Source organism: Brachypodium distachyon, chromosome 2 (genome assembly GCF_000005505.3).
Source record: "Brachypodium distachyon strain Bd21 chromosome 2, Brachypodium_distachyon_v3.0, whole genome shotgun sequence".
NCBI classification, from domain to species: Eukaryota; Viridiplantae; Streptophyta; class Magnoliopsida; order Poales; family Poaceae; genus Brachypodium; species Brachypodium distachyon.
Genome location: NC_016132.3, coordinates 3,829,841 through 3,855,977, shown reverse-complemented (window position 1 = coordinate 3,855,977; position 26,137 = coordinate 3,829,841). Strand labels below are relative to the sequence as shown.

Genomic DNA, 26,137 nt, shown 5'->3' with positions numbered 1-26,137 from the left:
GACGAGGCGGTAGCGCTGGCCAGCGCGGCCGGACGACCGGACGCATTGGCGGCGCGCGAGCCTCCTAGGCCGCCGGCGAGATGCAAATATGCAATGCAACTAGTGAATGAGCTGGAAGCTGAAGGAGAAGAAGGCAAGATGCGATGCTGTGCTCGCGTGAAGCGTGTTCGGGGAGGCAGACAAAAATCCTCGTCGGTACCTGACAGTGGATCATTCATTTCTTACGGGTTTGCCCAGCAGACGTACGCGCCGACACCAGCAGGAGGTAATCACAAGCAAATCCTGATCTGACGGTACAGGGGAGCGCCTCCAATGCAAGAACTACATCTCGCAGCGTGCACAACTTAGGCAAACCAAAGCCTTGCTTTGGAGAATTCATAAACCACGGATAAAACCCAAGAGCCACAAAATTGCATAGTTTGGTTTAAATACAATGTGCGACCTCACCGCGCCATGCCAAATCTCTGGCGAATAAGCTGTAAAAAAAAACTCACTCCGATCGTCTATGTCCAGCCTACATGCTCAAAATGCTTTATATACAAAACCGAGAGCACCCGCATGGCCTCATCCACGCCAGAGAATTCAGAAGAAGAAAAAACTGATTGCCAGGCGACTAGGCCAAGGAAGCGACACAATATTTCCGCCGTCCTATATACTCCTGTAAGATTTATCCACCTTTCGGTGCTGCTGCCGAGTTGGAACTAGATACAAAATCAGATGATTTACATGAGGGGGAGGTATGCACCCCCATGACCCTTCCTCAGGATTAGCGGGCCGGCGTTCTCTGGAACCTTGTCCAGAACTCCATTGCATGCCTCAAGGACATCTCCGAACCCTGTTGCCAGAGTTGCCAACTGCAGCCTCAACCTCATGTCCCTCGTTCTACGCAGCAGGCTTCTAAATGATCTGCCGAGATGTTTCACCCACTCAGCAGGCAAGCCTCCAGGCGAAAGCCAGACGGAGAAGTGTGACTGGTCACCCCTGGCTGCAACCTCTGCCCGGTAAAATCTTGCAAGCTCCACGAGCATTGGTGGCTGTAAGGGCAGCACTAATACAAACTCAGCCACGAATAACTCGATTAGATCAGGTTTCAGCATCTGGTTCCAAAAGACTGGGGCCCATTCCATTGGCTGATTTATGCTATATGCTTCAGCAACAATAAGGGCCTCCTGGAACCTAGATTGATCCACAAAAATCCGCCGTGCGTTGGTTTCCGAAAGACCAATCCATACAAGATCGGGTATACGGATCTGAAGAGATAGGAGAGAAGCACGAGCACAAGCACGATGTGTCCTTTGACCAGCGTCAATTGTTGAAAGAACCTCAGCAGTCTGTACAAGGTTATGCATAGCCTTAAGGAGCTCATCATTCCGTCGTTCCTTATCATGTCGATCTAACCAACTTTCCATGTATTGGTCGGCACGTGACTCAAGGAGAGAAGCAGCCTCATGTTTCATGTCAAAGTGCTTGTATACCTGCACCATCAGACGTGTATGTTACAAGGGGTACACAAGGATCAGCGGGAAGACGTATCTTGTAATGGCAAGAACCAAGTTGCAAGGGAAAAACAACAAGGGCCTAAACAACACAAACAACATGCATTTGGACCTAAATCTACTCCCAATCTCAGGGAAAACATTTATAAATTTCTGTAATGAGAGGGGGAGAGACATACCAGAGAGAGAGCCTCATCATCATTTGGGTTAAAATGTTTTAGTGATGTTATAACAGCCATCCTAAACCCTCGAACCGATGAAGTTGTCACCGTGGCTGTGTCAGTGGAAGAATACTTTTGAAGTAGCAACTCCAATTGCCCATTCTCTATAAGGATGGAAAGAATGAAGCTCAAGGAGTGAAAATTGCTCACTCCAGTGACCAAGCGAGCTAAACAAGAAAAATCCCCCTCTGAAACATACGAGTCCACTCTATTAGCAGCAAATGTGACGAGAACATCCACACCATCAAGACAAGAAGACGACATGTAGAAGTGATGCGACAGTATAAGGAGTTCAACCTGCAATGACATTTGGCATGAAGAATTTAGAGGTCAATAAACAATAAGAAATCAATAAAGCTCAAACCAAACTGAACTCGATCAAACTGTAGCTTGTCTATGTCGAAGTTCCCATCAAATAAGTAATAACACCGAAAATATAAATGCCAATGCATGTTCGGAGAGCATGAATATCAATACATAATACCTTTAAGCAAATCATCAATACTATAGAATACTAGAAATACTGAAATAAATGTGATGCATGGCTCACAAAAAGGATAAGCTATGGTTGACACTGAAGATATGTAATTTAAATTGGAACTTGCTTCTTCACTTCACTCTATATTAGATCAATCATGACAGAATGGATTGAGCCAGGGCTTAGAAAAGTAGAAAACCACCGGTTACTGGCCAAGAAATTAAAATTGGACGATTGCCGTTTACCAACACCTGGTCTTCAATGCATCATCTGGTTCAGCACCTAAACGGCTAAACCTCCTATATTAAAAAAAATCAGGATACTGGAATACCATAAAATAGTGCAGCTTCATCTACTCAACATCCCCACCGAGTTCCTGCACCTTTGCTTGTCCCTGTGCATCATCCGGACTATCCAACAACAGTTACAGGCACAAGCACCAGTTGCCAGCCTGGGTGCCTGCATTTTGAGCACTGCTGCCAGTGCCTCAACAGGGCCGTACCGAGAATTTGGAGGCCCGTGCAAAATCTTAAAGTAGGCCTCATGTACAAAAATTATTCATCATAGAGGTAATCAATTTTCAATAAACTCTTAAAGCAGCTTGCATAACTTAGGATAACCTTTGGCAAATTATATTCAAGCACACCTTGATATTGATAAGCAATATTCTACAAAACATATTTTCAAGTGCTAGGTAGCTAATCAACTAGCTGTTAAGCAACTAGGTGTTTCCTGTGTCACTGTCAAAACGGTCCTATATGTAATAGTTGCATCACCGAGCATTCTAGTCATTTTACAAATTAATCACAAATCTTTTAATTTTGTTTGGAATGAAATTGTGGATTAACTTTAAGTCCACATACAACTTATTAGATTCACGACAACACAAAAGAGTGAAAGAAGAAGCCATAATTGAGCAAGGAATTAGAAGAAAATGACCCAAAAGTAGACGAGAGAACCAGAAGAGGACATACACCAATTCATTCACATCAAAAAAATTGTTTCTTCTTTTTTGCGGGGTTTTCAAACAAACTGGATGCCAGCTGGAGGAGAATCGAGACGTGTGTTAATTTCAGATGCAAAGTAAGACAGAGAGACTTTAGGACTTAGGAGTATTGGGCTAGGCTCAGGAGATTGGGCTCTGCACATCAAGAAAGCAGAGATGCCTTGTTTATGGCTACTAGGATCAATTATATTGATTAAGATTAGTACTACTAAGTATACTACTACCTCCGACCGGAATTACTTGTCGAAATATTACATGTATCTAGACGCTTTTTAAACATAGATACATCCATAATTGGGCAATTTTGAGACAAGTAATATGGGTTGGAGGGAGTACTTAAGAATAAATATGGGGGCCCTAATTAATTGGGGGCCCGGTGCAGCTGCTCATGCTGCAGAGGCTTGCCGTACAGGCCTGTGCCTCAGTGCTGTCCAACCCACCTGCTAGGTGCTAGCACCTCAACACCCCATTTGCCAAATCACTTCCCCTCCAACTCGTTGTCATCATCCCAAATCACCCTCCATAGCCACAGCACCTTCCCACAGTTGATTTTGTTCACCAACCACACTGCAGGCTATCCTAACTCCCAAGATCTATATTGGAGGACGGGTGAACCATGAGGGACCTCAGTGTGCACCCCTCTCATCACCATCCCAACTGTAGCTATCATACAATCGACATTCACCCCTCTGTTGCATCACGTTTGGTGATAATGTTATATCGTTCTTAAGCACCTCTCTAAGCCAGTTACAGACAGTCTTAGCCATGTAATTCCAGCAGATGGAAGGAATATGAATACATTAAAACTGAAACCAGAATAAGGGAATCAGAAGATCACAAACCTCACAAGCATGTGGTACTTCATGCCCAGTCATTACCAAACGCATTAAAGCGTGGCCAATTTCTGGTTCTGATGGGCATAGTTTTGCCCACTTCAAGAAGTCACTTGATCTCCACAATAATGGTGCAGGACCTTCTTCCTTTTGGGAGTCCAAATAACCTCCACGATGTGCAGCTAAAAGCCCCTACCAATAATTAAACATATCAGTCAAGATACACATAGTACATGCTATTCCATCCACAAACAAAGTTCACTAATAAATGATGCTGCAGTCAACAGACCTTTAGAAAGGAATCAGCAAGAATTCTTGCAATGCTAGATGCAGGCATGATGTGTGTTTCCACCAGAAATTTAGCTTCATCAAAAGAATCCTGAGCCTTCAGGGAAAGCAACTGCAAAAGTTCAATTGGCTGTTTCTCAAATGCTTCAGAAAATGGAAGTCCCAGTATTTTTGCAGTTTGTACAACTGCTATTATTCTCCTGATAAGAGCTCGTCCACGGCCCTCGCCACATTTCATGGTTAATTTCTCCATAGCCTGACATAAAAAAGAATCAACATTTACTAACAGAATTTAATGTACAATAATAGTGGAACTGACGGTATGACCATGGACAAAAGCAGTAGCTAATAATTTGCAGATCCTAGACCTGGCCAGCTAGCAATAACTGCCGCAGTTTTGAATTCCAGTCCCAGATTAGATATTGCTCAGACCAACTCACTCAATCATAAAGAAAGTGTTTTTGTTTGATACCAGATTTAAGGGCCTGTTTGATTTGCAAGATCCCCAGAATGCGGGAATATGAAAAACGTAAGATTGTAGTGCCATGCCATCTTGAATCCTACAGGCTACAAGATTGTAAGGATGTTTGATTGCTCATAAAAAAAGAAGGGAATCTTTACAAGAGATTAGAGTCAATGGAATTTTCATGTGAAATGTAGTGCAAAAGAATCGTCATATTTTTGCATTGACTGGACAGAATACCTGAGCAAATTAAACATGCAACATGTCTATTTTTGTGTTGAACATTCTTTTCGTGTTTTGCTTTCGTCAAGATGGAGAAAATTACAAGACATACTATTACCATGATTTCACTATTTTTGATTAATTAATTAACTAATGTACATAATCAATGTTAATAGAAACTCCTGGCAAAAATGAACACGATAAAATAACCAGACCTGTGATGGTTCAATCATATTGCTACTACTTGCTATTCCAAGTGATTGAAGTATTGAAAGGGCTTCTGTGTCAAAGCATAATAAACTGATATCTCCATTACTGCTGTTATTGGCAACTCTTAACGCAACATCAACAAGGACAAGTTCTTCAGGAATATATGCTGGAGATAGCTTTTGTTGGAGCTGCTTAGCAGCAGTTATTTGTCCAAATTCCAGTAAGGAGAGCACAGCCTTTTCCATATCTGCAGGCCTGACATGTTGCTCCCAACCAGATAAAGATGCTTCCATCTTTGCAAACTCGTCTTGAGATAGTAAATTTCTTGCTTGTTCGCCAATCTTTGAAGGTTGGAAAAAAATAGAATTATCATCAGAATCATTGGTGCTACATTCAATATTATCATTGAAACCTCGTCTAAGTGGTAGATTTGTTTTTCCTCTTCGCTTTGCTCTTGTGTTATTTGTTGTTGCTTCACTGTTATATTCAAATAGTTGCAAATGCTGCTGGCGTGACAAGTTATTGTCCCTTATGCCGTTTCTTTCTGCAGCTTTCATGCTTGGCAAACTCATACTATTGTCTATTTTTGTGATGACATCAGCCGTCTGTTCTATAATACTGCTACTGTTTCCAATAGCTAAATTCTGAGTAACAGCAGAAGGTGCAAATTCACCATCAACCTTACAGTGACTCTCTGACTCAACAGCCAAGAGCCAAACCCTAGTCTCAATTTCCCTGAGAAGATGAAGAGGATATACCCTGCAAAAATGTAAGTATACTTACGGAGAAGATGAGACTGAGCATAACACCGATATTAAAATTACAATGGAGCTTACGGAGAGGACTTAGTAATGGTTCCACTTAGCCATTGTAAAGATAGCAGGAGTATTTCATGAAGCTCTCGTGCTGGTATCTCTTTTCCTACTGCTTCAGCGTGCTTAAGGAAAAATAATCCAGCCTGCACGCATAAATGAATTGGGTATTACAATCACACAGGATGAACAGAGACAAGAGATTGCATATACAGTGTTCCGATGCATTTCACTGGTTGAATACCAGACCTGTAAAGGAGGCAAAGAATATCTCATGAAAAGTGACTGACAGTGGCCCCACAAAGCTGCACGTTCTTGTGGAATATCCCAGAGGAACTCTTTCCATTCAGCAACCATAGCTTCTGCCTGAGACAATGAAAGATGGATGTCAGCAAATTTTTTTGTAAACCAGCCATATATAGAAACTAAAGGATACAAACCAAATACCTGTGATTCCGTTACATGATCAAAAGTAGATTCCCAAGCTATGTCACCAGATTCCAACTGCCGTGCCCAAGTACGAGCTTCCTCCCACCGGCCATCCTTTTCTAATGCTGCCAAGAGAGAAGCATCATCCATGGAATCGTTCCACTCGTAGATATCACCATCTTTGCATAAGGAAGGCTCAGCTAGATTAATTTTCCAATAACTTCGGCAGAAGTAAGCTGACGAAGAACCACCATCCGCAAAATCAACCTCTGCAAGGAGCTGTAGCAGACACCTCTTCTCATAAATTGATGGGCAGGTTGAGAGTACTGCATCTGCGGCTTTTACAGCCGTAGCAACCACCCATCCTGTTATAGATGATGATTCTTTGGACGAGTTCGATTGAGAGGCTTCATCTTTTATTCTAGCTGAAAATGATGCCAAATGTGCAGAGGCCGCAGACAGACGCATTTGACAAAATGCCTTTCATTGTAACAAAAGAAAAGGTTCATGTTAGTTGCATATACCACCAGTACACTAAATGACCTGTTTCAACTAACCTGAAGAGAACGAATGAAGGGGAGAAGGGAGCACGATGGCAGAAACATTTCGAATGCTCTAAGCAATGGTAGGAACAGCTGTTGTTCACAGAGTACCGCTACTATACTTGATAAGGATGCAAGCTTTTCATCAATATCAACTGGAATTTTAGTCTCTTCGGAGGTGGACTTTCTTCTTTCCTGCTGAGCATCAATATCTGGAGGATTGGAAGTTGCAGTAGACTTTGGTCCACGTCTGCTGTCCAGCATTGCAAAGCTCTCTGGAGATGCCTCCAAAAACCGTCTTCGTTTTGGGTTCTTCCTGTTGTAACGAAATTCAACATTCCTACTCATGCTTGGCAATTTATTCGTGGCCTCGACAGCAGATCCAACATTCTTAGCTACTTTTGAGGAAATACCGTCCACCTTGATTGAGGACAACTCCCTGAAGAGAAACAACAAAAATGCAAATGCAACAAATTACATAACAAAGACAAAACTGAATCTTGCAAAATGCCGCAGACATCACAAACCCCTACAATGCCCAATGTGTTACCTTGCAGCTGTAATCTCAAGCCAAACACTTAAGCATGAGAGAAGACTCGCATCTGGAAAGCACGAAGCAATTAACGCCAATAAAGACCACTGCATTTGCTTCGCTTTACTCAGAAGTGTCTCCCCGGGGTTCTTTTGCTTTTCACAGACTGCTAGTATGCAGAAAAGTTCCATGGGGTTGTCGCCATCAACAGACAAGAAAGGTGACTCCCTACTTCCTGAGGGTATATTGCTAGACGATTTCTTTCTATTTGACAGCATAGTTTTCAAAACTGTTAATATATGAGTCCTCAATCTTGAATCCCTTATCTCTTTAGATGCCTAAACAAAACAGCAGGAAGAAGAGATGAGTGTATTGTTTTTTCAACTTCAATTATTATCAGAACGTCTACTGTTTACAGAAAAAGTACCACTTGGGTGACAACTTCAATTGGAAAACCAGCCATTTGAGCTTCTGTTAGAAAACCAACCTGACAAAAGCGATCAAATCAGTGTCCGGCCTTAAATAAATAAGTAAATAGCATAACCAGAAGACAAGGAAAAGTTGTGTTAGTACCCAATCATTGTCATTGGCGAGTAAAGCCAGATACTTTGTACTTAGTGGGAGATGATGTGCCTGACAAAATTCTGTAACCAAATTCCAATGTAGGCTGGCTTCATTTTGCTGCGACCGGTAAAGAGATGCGTCACCAATGCCACTAAAAAGCCAAAACCCACAGGTTCTACCATCGTCTAATGATGGCAAACTTGCTCTTTCCAGGTGCTCCATTATAGCAATAAGAGGCTGTGATGGCTGTTCCCTCTTGAGAACCTTAGAAGTTTGCTTCTGCTCCAAAACATGAAGATGATCAGACTGGACATAATCTTCTGCTAATGCTCGAGCAAGAGCAGGAGCAACATCAGCTCCATGGGAGAGCACTTGTAGCCCAGAGCTCCTCGGTGAAGATAGTTCACATTGTTTATTTCTCTGGGCGGAGCTATAGTATGAAGAGATGCGCTGAAGAGCAGCAACATCGAGACGAAGCATGTTGGTACACATACCACAAAGTTCCAACAGGAAAGTGCAGGAAGCAACTAGCGTCGAGTCCTCAAAGTTTGTAATAGCTAGTGGAGCTACCTGCAGAATTGATAAGATATAGCAGCACATCAAAGAAACTAAAGCATTAGAGCGTGAAGCAAAAAACTGAAAAACTCATCCTGGAAATATTACATGTATCTAGACGCTTTTTGAATATAGATACATTCATATTTGGGCAAATTTGAGTCACTTAATATGGGATGGAGGGAGTATATGAATATTGTTCTCAGAGCTTATGTTGATTATATGGCATGTCATCCAGGCATTTATCATAATATTATGATGGTATGAGAAGTTAGAACTGGGACAAAACACATCGGCATTTTGTATCGAGGAAAAGGTAACTGTATAAAGTAGTCCGTAACCCATATGACCATCCGAATTTTCACTAGATGTCCACGCTCCACAATATCCATTCATCTTTATAAGGGGCATCTTAGTGTTCAAATTACAAAATTTGAATGACGATGACCCAGTCTACAGAAATTTATTGCTATCGCAGAGCAAACTTTTAGTGGATACAAGTATAATTAGTTCTCAGAGAATAAAGCAAGAAAGGAACATGAACATACCGACAGAAGAACTGATCTTTCAGTTTGACTTAAAGGAGCAAGTATCAGTTGTACATCTGCTTGAACATCAGACTGTGCAGAGATCACTTGACGTGCATTGGCTGATTTTAACTGTGCAGCTCTTTTACCAAGAAGATGTCTGAAAGCAGCTAGTGCTCGACCACGGTGCAAATGATGCTCCACCCTCAAGTCTTTCTCCTGAAGGGGGTGATAAACTAATAATTCAATTGCTGATTTGGAAAGAAAAAACACAATGCTGGGACAGAATACACCAAAACTATGGACAATAACCATAAGTTCAGAGGATGCATGCATGGTGGATTTAAGAAATATGTTAAGGATTTTTTTTTTACCGAAAACTGCAGGACAGCTCCAACAGTATACATATTGATATTAACATATGGTTACAGGGAGAAGGGGGGGGGGGGGATATTATGTTAGGGATTGTATTGTATTCTTAAATCCAATAATCATGATGAAGTGTGTATTCCTCGTCATGACGAAGTATGTGTTGCATATTCTTAACCTTCATCATGGCAAGTGTATGTGTTCTTTGCATATTCTTGACCAGTGTCCAAGTACGAGTACTAGCACAGATTCAAGATAACATAGAATGATGTGCTTACCATTAAATATATCACGCAAAAGTGACGCGAGATACAAAACAATAAATTATATTTCCAGTAAGGTATTAAGTATATACATTGCAAGGTGAGCATACCTCAAGGGAAGAATATAATTCTTCTTCCACACTTTTTTGAATGGATGCTTCCAAGGATAACGCATTGGTTTCACTATATCCAGTGGTATTGTATATGTAATCAGTGACACTGTGAGTAAATAACTCTTCAGATGATGGTGCACTAGATAGCAATTGCATTCCAAAAGGGCCCTGATCAGTGATCACAGATTGTGGTTAATAAAAAGAAGAAAAGTTTATCTTGCAGCCAATACTGTTGGAAAATTAACATCTATATGGACTAAAATCTAACACAAACTATATATGGGTGAAGTTTGGCATGTCAAATATTTCTAAAGCTTGTAAGTTAGCCTTGATTTGTATCTCAAATACTTATACTGCTTTCATTCATGGTGAATCCATAATGAGACACTCAGTGAAATTAACATTTCTAATATGTAAATAGAAGAGTTATTGAAGGGCACTAAGACAAATTTGCCAAACAGCTTAGGTCATGTTTACATGTTGATTTTGGTCTACTACCCTTGGGAATGCCAAAACAATGCTGTAGTGGTCTATTCTTGGAAGTGTGATTAAGATTCTAGATGCCCTGCATACAGAAAAAATAAAGATACTGACAAAACACACACAAAGTTTCCAAGTCCACCAGAAGTGCTTTGGAAGATCCCAAAAGTTATGTTTTTTGGTAGAAATTTAGGAACATTTCTCAAATAGGATGTAAGTAGATTTTTAGAGAAAACACAAAAGCTTTGTGTCTCGGTATATTGAAAAGATAGGGGTTTAATTACAAGCCTGAGTGGGCAAGAAAAGGGAAAAGGGGAAAAAGGCTCGGTGGACGTCCCAGCCGTCAGAGAGGCAGGACCCAAGCCCAGCGGCTCCTGCTTTCAACCAAGCACAAGCCTCGTCCCTGATGTTGCAGAGCAGCTCGCGAGGATTGGGGCAGTCGTTGTCGAAAGTGCAGGCATTATAGGACCTAATAAGTAGTCATCTTAACATAGACGATTACTGTCTTACTGAGATGCCTAAACAAATTGCAGTTAGCACTCATTTATTCATTATAACAGATCCAGTAATCTAGTTTAGATATTTATGTAATGAACTCGATTAATGTCATGTGCTATAATTCAGACTGATTTATATGGAGCAGAATATAAACCAAGGCTGAAATGCAAAATATATTAACTACAAGATGCTATCAAAAGATAGAAAAACCTGTTCAAATAGCTGAATCAATCTTCGGATAGACTTTGGGAACCAACATGGGAGCATTTGCAACAATGAAGTGTCTCCTCCAGCAGAGGAAAATATGTTATAGCGCCAACGCAAGTACTCTGAAATCGGTGATTTCCCACAAACTGAAAAAAGAAATAGAATTCACTTTCTTTTTTTCCTTACTGAAGGAAATAGTGAGTGGTAGGCTCAAAACATAAGAAGAGAATGAAGTTGTATCTTGATTACCATTAGTAAGAGAATAATTTAGACAGCCATACCCATCTTGCCCAACAGAAGTGGAAAGAAGTGTCTTCCACATCGTTGGAAATTGCTGGAGACATGGACCTAGGTTCTCTAATGTGCACTGAGAAGACAACCCGCGATTTCTGTTCACACTTCCAGTACATATGGACTTTTGAATTGGTAGTGAAGCATACATTAAGGTAGCTAGTGCGGACATTTCCCCAATCCGTTCAGCCATATCATCCACAGTATACAATATTTCATCTATCTCAATTGCAGTTATGTTGCCATGATTAACCATTTTCTGTGACAGATTCCAACGGGCATTAGAAAAGGATGCCTCATACTCATAACCTTTGACTCCAGAAAAGAGTAACCATTGTGCCCACTTGCAATCACCCTGAATTGTTTTACATCATAACAACAAAGTGAGCTTATTATTTATTAAACTAGGAAGATAATAAAAAGAAACATGCCGAACAACTTAATCTTACATCTACTATGTTATAAGGCAGCATTACAAGTACTTTGTCTACCACTACTGGAGTAGTGCATAAAGTAATTTAATAGCATGTTCCCTAGTATCGGCAAATAAGCCAAGTCTGTAGGCCAATAATAGTTTGCATATCACTGAAGTAGTTGGTTTCTATAATACTAGGCATTGAAGTGTTCAGACGCAGGGTAGCAAATGCCATACTGTTATTATCAATGGAAATGAAATACAGCAATTTCTGGCAATAATTGGCCCTCTGTTAGACATAAAGTTTGCAAAGAAAGTGGACAGTTGGCCACTTGCATAGGCAGCTTCCCAGAGGAAAATTAAGGTTTGGCAACTTTGAACTTTCTGATATTTTTTCTAAGAATACGTAAAACAATTATTACATGCAAGAACCATGCAACAATTGATCAGGACCAAACCAGCCATTACTCATCATAGAAACTTTGAACACTAATCATTTAACAACCAAACTACCAAGTACTTGTTGTAACAAAAGAAATTAGTTTATCGCTGGTTCCAGTTCTAGAGAGGTCACAAAATATTGGCAAATTAGGTGGGTTCGAATCAAAGCTGAACACAAGTACCAAATATCATAAATTAAATGCAGTATTACTTTTTTTTTTCTTTGGGAAACACAATAGCTTTGCGTCCCAATGCATTGATAGAAAATACAGTATAACTTACTACCGCTTCTTTGAGCAAAGGAATAGAATCTTCTCCGAGAAGCAAATTGCAGTTGTCCAAATAGAGATCCAGTAGGTATGGAGAGTCATACTGCACACAGAAACGCATGACTAGTTTATGTAATGCTCTTTCACAAGCCCGACGATGTTCATCATTTGGCACCTCTGAATCACAAACTGGCATAGAACCTTCTTTCTTGGGACCAATCTCTGATGTATTAATAACTATGCCAGCACGAGCAAGTACAGGAATAATTTCAGTAGTACTTTGCCAGTACTCTTTCATAAAGATGTGTTTCTTTGCCAGTTCTTGCTGCATTAGCATTCTTGTCCATGATGTTAATTCATGATTACACAAGGATCTGAATACTTTGACATGTGGTACTCCCATACAAACAGGTTCTAGCTCCTCTGAGTCACATATATACATTTTATAATCAGGGATGGTCACATCCGACACATTACTGTAACCAACTAGTAAATTGTCCACATTCACTCTAAGAATCCCTTCTGGAAGTACACTGTCAGGAATGATGTCCAGAAGCTTGCAGACTCCCTCCACGTCATTATGAGTAACAAAATATTCAAACTGAGATTCCCATGGGAGATCAGATTGGGCGCACATATAATAAGGCTGGTCCAGTATTATCTGTAGAACATATAATAAGAATCATAAGTCCATAATTAAAAAACCAAGTAAAACGGGCCCTAATTCAGAATTTAGTATGAATAATCTAGTCAACTTGCAAAAAATATTACTAAAAGCAAATGAAATGGCAGTATGGCACACAACACACATGTCCAAGAAGGGAAAAATAAGAGAACGACATGAGAGGGAAAAACATTAGGTACAATCAGTAGTGTGACAAATTCCTGTGTCACTTGATTTAATAGTGATGTATAAGAGATAATGAAGGGAAAAAAAACTCCTTCACACTTATAGATGAGCTACAACACATGGTCATTATAAGGAACAAGATGCAATCACCAATTAACGAGTGAAAGGACAAGTCATGACTTACGCGGTCAACAGTTCTTTGATCCCAAGCATCAGACCACACAGCAGCACAGGCCCAATAGCCACTAGAAAGGTTGCTTTGAGAGAACTCCTTTAAATCAGTGTAATCATTAATGTTCACCCAAGAACCAAGAACAACTCCATCAACATCACCACATTCTATAGCAGGGTGATTACAGATGTGGAGAGCTAGTGCTGGTTTATCTTCTCCTGGAAGTGTAACAATATTTGCACCATCAGGAATGACATTCTCCCTGCCAAGATATGTGTCCCAGAAGCTGCTGCTTGGGTAAAACCGCTTTTCCATAGAGGAAAAAAAGTCGGTCAGTACGAAAACAAACAACATGCAAACATTATTTTGTGTATGTGTTGAAAACGTAAGACAGAAAAAAAAATTATTGAAGAACAGAATATCATCAATTAGCTAAAAGCAGCATTCAGAAGTAAACCTCAATCAGCGCTAAGGTCTCCAGCATCTTCCACTCATTCGATCTCATGTACCCACGTTGCTTCATCTCCTCAGCAATTTGTAGCCTAAGTGACCTTCTTACAGTACCTTGCATAAGTTGTCTGAGGTCTGACTCTATGTCATCTCCCAGCCTTTCTAGCGTTGCTACAGCCAGTTCACTTTCACCCTGTAAATTACATGTTAGTCAACAGGAAATGATAGGAGACATACAGGTACTAAGTTACCTTCATGAATAGATCATAAACAATGGATCTTCCTATTTCGCGAACTTCGGAGAAAGCGTCTTCTGAATCGTCATTGGAACATGATTCCCTCTGGCGCAGTAGTTGCAACTGAAGAACTGCCAAAGGTAGTCGACCAGATTGTAGTGCTTCTTTGACTACAGTTTTCAAGTCTAATTTATTCATTTCCCAACGATTCATCATATCCTTGATATTTCCTTGAGTAATCGGTCTTCCAACTTGAGCACTTCCTTGATCAGTGTCATTGTTATGAAACTGAGAGGCGCTAAGAGAGGATTCAACTGGCGATAACACTAACTGCCTGTCAATACCAGGCAGAAACTCAAACACAGTAGATGCTGACCCTTGCCTGCCATGAGCATCTAAATCACCTGATAGTCCTGATGAAACACCATCCACTACAACAATTGGGAGTGAAGAATCATTTTGTGATACTTCCTTGCCTATTTTCAGTGAGTTCTTATCATCTCCCTGCTACAAAGCATAACATACCAAATAAGAAGGTCGTTTGATTAATACATTTCAGTAGGGCTCTCCCCTACTGTTTCTGCTGAAAAAAAATCATCATGTGAAGATATAACTAATCGTAAAAGACAGCAGCTATCATCATTTTACCATCCGAATAGAAGTCTGGTTCTTTGCAGTGATTCGACTCTGGATACTTCTAATTACCCCCAAAAGGAAAGCCATTTCATGAAGCTTTAACGAATTATCTGGCATGACTTAGAAAATAAAGAGAATAAACCTCAGAAATAACAAAGCACATGTGTGTAAGAGAGAGAGAGAGAGAGAGAGAGAGAGAGAGGGAGGGAGAAGAAATATACCTTTTCTTTGGCTACGTAGTCCATAACCCTTGATTGTTTTCGTTGCAAAGCGGACAGCTAAAATCATTAACCTGTTTTCACACTGTAAGTTTACATTACATGAACCTTAAAGCTACAAGTATATGACATATTACGAGCTTTCCCAGCTCAAGAAGTCTAACTAGTATAAAGAATACAAGCAACGCCTCCTTGTAGCATTTTCTAAATATATTCTACTGCAGTTTGAAGACATGCACCGCGATATAGGTCAGTTGCACCCTTATGACATAGGTTTCTGTCCATTTGCTAGGCGCTAGATTAACATATGATTTTTCCTGTATAAGCTTTGCAGGATGACAGTAAGTATAAAGAAGTTTATGTTACACTGACATCACTAAACAGAAGTTTGAATCTATATCATTCCAATTTCCACCCCATTTTCTGTACACAAGTTATTATTGGCCATGCAACAGACTATATCTAATTTAACAGTGTATATTTGAGGTGGCGCACTCTTGACGTATTCCATTCCTTTCTATGAGAAACACCAAGTACCTATTAACTATTCTTTGGTTAGACATGTTTAACCCACGATATAATATTAAATTCAATTTTACTTTAGAAGTTGTTCTTACAAGTTCAGAACAAGCTAAACATTTTTGTATCAGCATGACTAATCTGTTCATTGAAAAAGATGACTAAGTTTTTAAAGTTCCGCTATGTAATACTCTGCTCACATTTACCTAGTGCGCAGCTCCTGCAATTCCCTTTTCTTGCAGAAAAAACCAATGAAAACTTGAGATGAAACATTTTTTCATAAGATTTCAAATGAACTCAATTCGATCCAATGAAAACTGGTGCAGTGAAGCTGAAGGTTCCATGTTTATCTAAATGACAGAAGATATCATTACTAGGATGGTGACAAGGGCAATTCAACCCGTAATTTCTTGGTAACCTACTCAGATACTCACTGAGGTAAATACTTCACTGGAATTTTTGTGCATTACAACTTAAACAAGACAGAGAACAACAAATTTTCAAGAATGGATTGTTTTTTCACAAGAATCAAAATAGTAATATGGGTTATCATTCATGACAAGAAACATGTCATCAGAGAAGAAAATATACTTGGATGACACTGCAGCTTCATGATCACTTCCTGTTCTACATAATAACCGGTAGACAGATGCCAATAGCAGTTGCAAAACACCATCTTCTGCAAGATTGACCTCCGCGAGCATATTTAATGATCTAGCAAACATTGGTGTTAGATATGTGTGCATACAGAACGATCATATCAACACCAATTAGAAAAAGTCTTCCAAAAAAGTAGGTGGGAAACAAACTGAAACTACATTAAAATAAAATGAGACAACACTTATACAGAAAGAATGTCCACATAGCATACAGCCGGAAGAAAGTATACACATATAACTCAATTTAGACTAGGGAGTCACTAAAAAAAGAGGAAGGATAACATGCAACCATCCACTTCCAACTTGGAACTAGGGGATAAATCTAAGAAATCATTTCGAACAGAATTCAACTTCATTCCTAGAAAGACCCCATATTTGATCAACCTCTAAATAGATAAAGATGAGTAACTGTAGAATGGTTGGTACTCCCTCCGATCCATAAAAATTGTCGCCCACTTAGTACAAAATTTGTACTAACTTAGTACAAAATGGGCAATACTTTCTATGGATAGGAGGGAGTAGCATTCTTGTACTGATCATTTAACTATGGAAATAGTTTCTTTCTAGAGTAAAATGCATCAGAGGTCCTAATTCTTTCACAGATGTCCCAAGTTAGTCCTAAATCTTTGAAGCTGCACATTTTAGTCCTAATTGTTTCATAAGTGGTTCATCCCGGGTCCTATGGTGGCTCTGGCGCGTGCCTGATGCCCTAAGTGGCTATTTGGGCCCACTCGTCAGGTGCCAACGTGGAATGCTTTTTTGCAAATAACCCCCTGCCTCCTTCTGTCTTCTACCCCGTGAGCCCTGCCCCCTCGTTCTCCTCCTCTTCTCCTCACTCCCCCGCCTTCTGTCTTCTACCGACATTGTGTCTTCCGCAACGGGGAAGGAGACGGCCGCCATCGGTATCAAGGGGCGAGCTTCTCTCCTCGTCGTTGCCATGCTACCCCTCTCCGGCGAGAGCCTCCGGTTGCTGACCATGCGGCACGAGCACCTGGGCGGCGGCGCTGATTGGGGTGATGCCGTGGGGGAACATGAAGACCACGCGGAAGGGACCCCGCGGCAGCCGCTGTCCGCTGCACAGACCACGGCCCCGTTCGCGTACCGCCCTTGAACACGTGGGCGCCAGCACGCACCACTGGTAGCCCGTGATTGGGTCCCATACGAGGAGGTGGTTACCGCGATTGCCCTGGGCGAAGAGGAGCGCATGGCCGTGGCGACAGTCGCGTTGGTCGGGGACGACGAGGGGGAAGGCGGAGGCGGTGGTGGGGATGAAGCCAGGGATGCGGTTCTCAAAGAGGTTGTGGAGGAATCCCAGAAGAAGGGTCTCTCGTGGCGTGTATGGAGGAGGCGGAGGATTTTGGGGTCGGATAGGCGGCGCCGCCATGGCTTGCAGACGGTGGAGGCGCGGAGGAGGCACGCCGGCTCGTCCGGCGGGAGGCGGAGGAGGATCTTCCTCGAAGAGCTCGTCCGGGAGCACCATGACCTAGCCTGTGGGCGGATGAGGAGCGACGGCTGGGTTTAGGGTTTGGGCGATTAGATTCGGGGTGCGCCGGCCATGGGGAAGAACGGGGGAGTGAGGAGAAGAGGAGGATAATGAGGTGGGGCTCACGGGGTAGAAGACAGAAGAAGGCGGGGGGTTATTTGCAAAAAAAGTTCCACGTTCGCACCTAACGAGTGGGCCCAAATAGCCACGTATGCACCAGGCACGTGCCAGAGCCACCATAGGACCTAGGATGAACCACTTATGAAACAATTAGGACTCAAATGTGCAGTTTCAAAGATTTTAGGACTAACTTGGGACATTTGTGAAAGAATTAGGACCTCTGATGCATTTTACTCTTCTTTCTACTGTACATTTAAAATTTTACTTTGAATACAATATGGGAACTCCAGACAATAGTAATGATCCATTCAACTCATAAAGGCACATCACCATGAATTTCGTTTCAGATGTTCAAAAATACATTTAAGGAAATGAGGACTCAGGAGTAACTAAGAGATATAAATTTAAGCCACAGCAATAACAAATGAAAGAAATTAGTGTCAGGACAAAAGAAAATACAGGATCTTACTGCTCTAGATCACTGATCTTCGTGTAATGCAATGACAATTGCATCGAACGTAGCCTGGAGATTTTCAGGTCCCATCCTGCCAATGCAATAAACAAATTAGAGTCCTTGCAAAACAAAATAGAGTGTCTGATGCCCTTTCTGAATAATAGAATTGTTGCACAGAATATCCAAGTCATAAGCGTCAGAACGTTGTATCATTTCAGAAATTGGACTCTCAAATATATACATATACCATTGGAGAGATGCATATTCCTTTTAATAAATATATGCATCATGTTCAGGTACTAGCCGTGCTATTGAAGCTTTGATTACTGAAACTAACACCCATACGGCGCATGATTCCAGCAAATACTGATCGGCTAGTCAACTAGAATGGTATCATTAACACTGACCAGCCGCAAAATCTTACAACATGTTTACATGGAAATAACACTTACGACAAAAACATTCAGTGATTTATAGGATCTAAAGTAATTTCTAATTTTTCATGCAATGTTCCTCACCACAAAACATTTCATTTTTAGCTAAAAAGTAGGAGCAGATTTGACAATATTCTCCCTCACGAAAACTAACATATAGTTTGACACAATTATTTTAACAGTCAATTACAGGATTAGACTGTGCCTGTAAGATAAACTATGAACGGAAATACTAAACAGATAAATAAAGGCCAGACCACAGCATAGGATAGGAAACTCTGCAACTGAAATACTGAAAATAGACTGGTGTTAGACCTAAACTTAATAAGTATAGCAGGATGACAGACAAGATGGAAAACCAAAGATATAGCCAACTGAATGACAACACACCGTTCTCCCAGCAGAGCCTGTCTGCTAATGTAGGTCCTTCATACAACAATGCTCTATCCAAAACCTCTATTTGCCAGGCCTTCCACCTTGTTTCAGATCTGTTTGCCGATGATAATAAATTCAGAGCATTGCATGCACTACCACCAGAAAACCCTGGTTGCCAAAATTTGATGGCATCAATATTAGATGAAAAAGATGAAACAGATACTGATGGAAGGACCACAGAAAGGCTATCATGGGTAATCAAATACAAATATCCCTGAAACGAGCAAACAGCAGAATCTCCGACAACAGAAAAATCCTTCTGAAATGAGAGCCTTTTGTCCAGAAAACCAGCATCAATATTTCTCTCGTCAGGCAAAGATGAAGCCATGAGCAACTCCGTGTGAACAATTTTGACATGCTTGTTTCCATCTGCATTGCAACCTTTAAAGATCCTCGTTAGTCCAAACGGTGAGAAGCTTATTACGTCCTCCTGCAATCTGCATGGAGGAAGGACTACTCTGCGCATGGGACTCGAAGCTGCCATTGTGCAAGGATAAGTTACCCCATCTTTAATATGTGATGTACTAGTAGTAGTACAGAAACCACTTGGCCAGATATCCACTTGATTTTCATTACACCTGCAGTATTTCCGTCTTTTCTTCGGTCTGACAACACCAACATTGTCTCTTTTTGAAAATCCACAAACCAATTTGTCTGGGTTTAGTGACCCTTGTTGGATGGACTGATGACTACAAAACGTTAGACTCCCAATCTCATGACCAGCAGTTTCCCATGCAGCAAAACTATCACCATAATTATCCATAGAAGGCTGTTCAAAGTTTTCATGTACATTGGCTTTGAAATTTAAGATATCATTAGCATAGAACACATAGGCTACCCCAACCTCATCTATGGCAGCTAGAAGTAGAGAATATGGTGCCAAAACTAACCTCTTAAATATTCTGCCACCAATAGTCTCAACACAGGTGCTTTCTCCGTCTATTTTGTTTGCAATGGGTATGGTGCTCCGTAGAGGCATCTCCAGATCTATTCTGCACCGCTTTAGAACACTAAACGAGGTGATAGGGCGACCGGTTTTCGCATTCCAAATGGCAACGAAACCCATTGCATTAAGACAGGCAAGAAATGTATCTGACAGTTGGAAATCGACCCATTGTGTATTAGGTCCTGCATCATCATATAGATTCTGAAGGTCCACCACAAAGTTCCACTCTATACCCCATTGGTTTAGCTTAAGGGTAACCACCAAAATATCATTTACATTGTGTTGATGGAGCTCACAACTAACTGATTCATTAGGAGTTAAGACTAAACCAATCAAATAACCTGAAGAACTAGGCAAAACTTTTAAACATTCCCACTGACAGCTGCATGATGCTTCAGCTACAGGTACATGACTAAGAAGACCTTCTGGATATCCACTGTCAGTTTGCATCCTGTTCTTCATAGGATACGTGCTAGACCAGAACTTCAAAAAGGACAGAGTAATGTCATATATGCTAAATGATACCACCTCTGCTGAATGAGGTAGCGAAGATTTCAGAGGAAATCTGGCTTGGTATTTTCCATTAGAAATAGATGCACTGATTGGAGTCAGAAAAGAACGAAAGCAATTGTTCAGACCTAACTCGCCTTCCTCCAACCCTGAGTACTCGGTAGGACGCCATTCCTTCCACTCCCCATGTAATTCTTCAGTTTCAAATGTGGAATTAATTGTTACTGTGCTTTTGTAAGAATGTCGAAATGCGTGAACGGTGATAGAATCATCACTAGATAAAACAAGAAATTCACTAAAAGCTGGAACGTCAAGTTGACTAGAAGCATCACCGCAGTGTCCCCATGCTAAAGACTTCACTCTGGGAATAGAAGAAAAGCATTCATAAACTGGCAGACTACTATCTGAGAGATCCATGGGTGATTCAACTTGTGATGGACTGACATTGGCCATTGACAAGACAAGATCGCCTGGGTTGTAAAATCATAATCAGTACGAGAATAAGATTAAGAAAAAGAAAAGCAACCGATGAATAATATAGGATAAAGGAAAGCATCAAATCCTCACCATTATTGGAGAGCAGTCCAAATAGGCGCCTTGAAGGAGATATGGAAGCTTCTCGGAATTTTGATAGTTCAAGAAGGGGATTTGATCTTTTCCATCTATATAACTGCAGTACGGTAGGCCCATCATCTACGTCACCAGATGTGGGCATTGTAATTATGGCCTGGTTCACCTGCTAATGATGGCAGCGAGCGACATTGCTTCCAAAAACAAAACAAAAATGACTTAGCAAACATAATACTGAAAAGAAAACTGCCAGGATTGCATATACAACACTACTCGCTGCACAGAAAATGATTTACCTCAAGATTGCAAATACTCACTAACTAAAAAACGACCCTGAAAATGATTAAGCAGCTAAAATTTTTAAGCTAGACGATATATTCTGAGTTCTTGTTTTTTTTTTAAATATCATAAATGAAACTGACGTTTACAATGAAAAAGGGCATGATTGGGACTAAAAATATTTCTATGGCATGTTGTAGAATGAAATAGAGAATTGCCACGAGGGCTGAGGGCAACAAACAGATGTAGCATCCAAAATGGCAACTCAGATGATCAGGCGAGGGCAAAGTGGACTGGAGGTCAGTAAAAAACCAAATAGGGGGCTCAACTCCCCTGACTTGATTGTCTAGTGAAGTTTCAACAGAGGTGATATGGTCAACAGTACGCCCAAGTCAAGTTAAATTCGCAGCTGATATGAACAATGCGCAGCCTACGAGTAACCAATTGGATCCTAATCTCCACTAGATAAAATCTGGCGCAGGAGGTGGACAAATACACCAAAATTACCAAGCCTAGGATAGCAGGAGCAACTGGGCATGCTCTAATCAGCGGATTTCACCTTGGGAAGAGCCCCCCGCCGCTCGATTCCCCTCAATTCGAGAGCGGTTTGCAAGTTTGCAACGGCGTAAGGAGTCCTCAAATCGAATTCCCCAGCCAGAAAAGCCCCCACAAACGCCCCCGTCCCCCACCCCCCTGCCGCACGCACCAACACAACACGGAGCGCGAGGCGAGAGAGCTCACCACGGAATCCGGCGACCGCTCCACGGCGATGCGGCGGCGGCGGTGGTTGTGGATCGCCGCGAGCGAGCGCGAGGCCCCAATCTCTGCGCCCGCGCGCCGGCGTGCGTGTCTCTCTTCGCGCTGGGCAGTTGTGCTCTCCTCCTCGCGGCTCCTCAGTTCTGGCTGGGCTTCGTGTTCGTTCCTGCGACATGAGATGCCAGCCAAGGCACGTCGGCACGTGCCGTCACGTGACGCAGAGCTGGCGGTGCGTGGCCGTGGGCCGTCGTCAGGCCTTTTTGCTTTCGGTGTTTGGGCTTCGGCCGTGGTCGGATATTGGGCCAGACGGCCTGCAAAGATCACTTGTACTACCTCATCGGGAGCGGCACCGCGTGGGCTGACGACGAGGACGACTTTCCAAATTCCAACACGGACGTGAAGGAAGAGGAACTCATGGGCTTCAGTCGCTCGGACGTGAAGCAGGCTGGACTCTGGACCGAAACCATTCTCACCATCGGGTTCTGAACCGATGATGGGCTTCGAAACAAAATAATGTACCTAAGCCCAAACTAAACTGATCCAACTAGAGTTTCGGCCTTTTTCGCCAAAACAAGTGAGCCCGAAATAGAAAACCGACCCACCAAAACCAGTTATTCTGGAACCATTTCCATTTTTCCAGGCCCTGCTCGGAGAGCTCAGCGTAGCATACAATAATACAATATGCTGCTGATCATACTCTCATGGTCCGAGCAGCACGCACGCCGGCCTGAATCGGATCAGCTACCCCGATCGCTGCATGCCCATCCACGGCAGATCCGGTGTCGATTACTAGAATTTGGAATTTCCCACGCCGGTGGGAGGCGGCAGGCGCTGCAGAGTGTGCAGATCGAGGGTCGTTCCGTCATGTGCTCTGATGATCTCCCGTCCCTGACATGCACCGTCGATCCGTATCTTTTGTACTACTCACTGTAGGCACGCACGCATTATTAGATTCTCATTTGGATCCTAAATTGTTATCAAAATATTACATGTATCTAAACGTTTTTTAAGAATAGATACATTCATATTTGAACAAATTTGAGTGAAAAAAACTAACTAAATATAAATTAAATAATTAAATAATTATATCATTAGAAAGTTCTTTCGATAACAAATCTAATGGAAAAAGTATACATGCTTATTTAATTAAATTAAAATTTTAAAAATGCGTGCGTGCTTCATATTATGAGACGGAGGGAGTACTCAGTACTACGGTTTGTTAATCACAGTGCGTCAGTTTAATGTTATGAATTTGTTCATGTATCATGATCGATCTGTTCTCTGTTTTATTAGTGTGACGGGGCCGGGGGCAGTGATCGAGGAATTGATGCATTTATTCGCAGATCGATTTCGATGGAGATCGATCGAGCAATCGCTACGTACGTACTGCATGGCCGGCATGATTGGCGAGATCTGCGCGAGCATCATCAGCTCACGTGCTGCATGCACATGCAAAATTGCAATCAAGGTCGTCGTATCCACAGTTAATCAAGTGCGGTAAGCATGCATGCATGCATCCAGCTGATCACTATATTGCAGTACTGCGTGATGTTAATCGCTACGTGTGTTTGAGCAATTGCAAAGAATAATTGACAGTTTCACGGCCCGCAAAGAGAGAGAGAGAGAGAGAATAATTGACAGTGCAAAGGCATCTTTCATAGATTTTACCTTACATGTGTATTATTGAGTATAGCCTGAAAGTGAATGTATGTATGCATGGGTCGCTCATGATGAGCAAAGGAGTGGCGAGGGCAGAGAGAGGTATGGCGCGCTGCTATAGCTAAGCCACCACCATGATGGCTCCCATCGTGCAGCACTGTGAAAAAGTGCTCGCTCGTATTGGGATGGATCGATCGATGGAGAGATGATCAGGATGAGTGCTCGATAGATCGAGCACATGCATTGCATGCCCTTCTTTCTCTCTCTCTCTCTCTCTCATTAATTATTGAGTACTCATCTACGTGTACACGGCCTAGCTACCTTTGTGATCATCATACACTCCAATATCTCTCAAAACCCATCAAAGTTTGCATATTGGACGGTCCAAGCTAGGATACCATGCCTTCACCTCTCTCTATTTATCAAGGTCTGGTACCAGCTCCTATAACCGTATATACTCACCATCTCCAATTGTTCTTAGCAGCGTGTATTATCATGCCGACTAATCGTTGCATTTATTAATTTGGGTTGTATATAAAACCACTAGAGTAATCTTGGACGTATCACGTCACATATATATGCATGATCAATCCTATCTCCATGCACCCATGCATATGGCCATATGGGTTCAAAAGGAGGTGAATTACATGTGTCCAAAAGACCAGGAATAATGTTTGGCTTTATAAAAGGCCGGGGAGCCTTTTACATCAGGTCTGAAACTTTGCCATCGATTGCCAAGACTAAGAAGCAGGTGAGCTTTTTGGACACGAAAGGAAGAAGAAATGAATTATTCGGGATCGCCAAGAACTGGTTCAAAGGTTGCACTCGATCATGGCCGGCCCGGATCGAGAGGTGCGTCTGGAACAGACTTGACCTGTGAATCTATTTGGGATACGGGTGCTCCGGCCGGCTGTGCACAAAACGGAACACTTGACATGTTGGTACACACTAGCTAGCTAGTAGCTCGTGGGATCGATGGGACTCCAGGAAGACATACATGGCTAGTTAGGAAAAGATATATTCATATATATTGCTAGCTATAGGAGGAGTTGGATTGATTTTGTTTTGAATATTTCTGTGAATTTTTTTTGAAGTAGTTAACTAGAACAGCTTACTTACTAGTGTCCCACCCATATAGTTTTGATTCACCGAGCTAAAAGATGGATGGAGCTACTCCGTCTCGCTGGCGACAAGATACGTACACCATTTACTATTGAAAGAAAATTTTGCCTTATAAAACAACCCACAAGTTTGATCCTTTATAGTTAGAGTTAATACCACATTGTCTCGCTGTCCAAGCAATCGGTTTGTTGACTAGTTCTTTTGGTTTCTGTACCTATCTAAAAATTACGGACCGTTTCTTTCACCGTCGTCCGTCAAACTTCGCATGTATATTAGGCCTACTAAGCCGGCTGGCCCATTATCTGCACCAAATTGGACTGGAACCACTAAGCTGGATGGCCCGTTACCTGCACCGAATTGGATTGGAATTTCGTGAGGGAATCCATCGCCAGCGGGATCGTTACAAGATTCGGGCAACAACTCCGAATCTGACGAGAAAAAGATCGCTTCGCCGAAACACCACGGGAGTCGGAAAATGAGACCCGATCGGGCACCCATCGAGCAAGGAACCAAAGCCACGGTCGTCCCCTCTATCTCCTAGGCGCGGCCACGGCTGGTCCCCTCCTTCGTTTTCCAGGCACGGCCATCTCCTCCTAGGGCTAAATTACACGAGGAGATGACGAATTGTTAGAAGAAGCTAACGAGACAGACTGCGAGAGATAATGGTGGCGGCGCCTAGGGCATAGTAGAGAGAACATACAGCTGCGAAAACATAAATTTATTGCCCCTTCTAACTCTTTGTTTTAACGGGTGAAGTAAAATAGTGAAGAGAACTAAAAAATTAAGTGATTCCGTCTCAAAACTTTTTTGACCGGGTGATGTTATATAATTTTCAGAAGAAAGCGTATTGTTCTATTTTGAGAGACTAGAGTATTGAGACACAATCTTCGGAAGAAAACTTTTTTAAATGGATATTTAGTGATCGTTAACGAAGAGCAAAAAGGAATTTTGATGCATGTTATTAAATGTATCATTTATTTTGTTGTTTCGTTGCAAACGCAACTGCATTTTAGCTGGTAACAGAAATATCTCATGGGCTAATCTAACATCACACCAAATAATTCCTTAGCCATCCCTCCCTAGCTAAGACCCTAACCTCCCACGG

The 26,137-nt window shown here is 41.8% G+C and overlaps 1 protein-coding gene across 7 annotated transcripts; it reads right to left on the bottom strand.

The window, feature by feature from the left end:
- Positions 1–344: 344 nt before the first annotated feature.
- On the bottom strand, positions 345–22,406 carry LOC100829381. Of its 7 annotated transcripts, none has more exons than XM_014899056.2 (27): positions 22,237–22,404; positions 21,214–21,410; positions 19,146–21,116; positions 18,337–18,412; positions 16,197–16,319; positions 15,090–15,160; positions 14,881–14,987; positions 14,248–14,739; positions 14,004–14,189; positions 13,559–13,852; positions 12,538–13,185; positions 11,358–11,754; positions 11,112–11,254; positions 9,921–10,091; positions 9,200–9,397; positions 8,106–8,666; positions 7,960–8,019; positions 7,551–7,870; positions 7,016–7,439; positions 6,477–6,938; positions 6,279–6,395; positions 6,054–6,175; positions 5,223–5,976; positions 4,324–4,578; positions 4,044–4,226; positions 1,676–2,014; positions 345–1,475 (listed from the first exon to the last, which is right to left on the bottom strand). In XM_014899056.2, the coding sequence occupies exons 2-27, from the start codon at positions 21,359–21,361 to the stop codon at positions 723–725; spliced, it is 9,375 nt and encodes a 3,124-aa protein (XP_014754542.1). In that variant the 5' UTR covers positions 21,362–21,410; positions 22,237–22,404; the 3' UTR covers positions 345–722. The 7 variants fall into 7 exon arrangements, 6 of the variants coding, with proteins under 6 accessions (XP_014754542.1, XP_010230549.1, XP_010230548.1 ...); XM_010232247.3 differs by having other exon boundaries at positions 12,541–13,185; XM_010232246.3 differs by having other exon boundaries at positions 14,248–14,736.
- Between the last annotated feature and the right edge of the window lie 3,731 nt (positions 22,407–26,137).

Excerpts from the sequence above, each read along its gene's own strand:
- LOC100829381 (XM_014899056.2), bottom strand. The coding sequence starts at position 21,361 with ATGCCCACATCTGGTGACGTAGATGATGGGCCTACCGTACTGCAGTTA. Across the intron at positions 13,186-13,558 it reads ATCAAAGAACTGTTGACCGC|ATAATACTGGACCAGCCTTA; the intron begins GTAAGTCATGAC and ends TATGTTCTACAG. Across the intron at positions 7,871-7,959 it reads TTGAAGTTGTCACCCAAGTG|GCATCTAAAGAGATAAGGGA; the intron begins GTACTTTTTCTG and ends TGTTTTGTTTAG.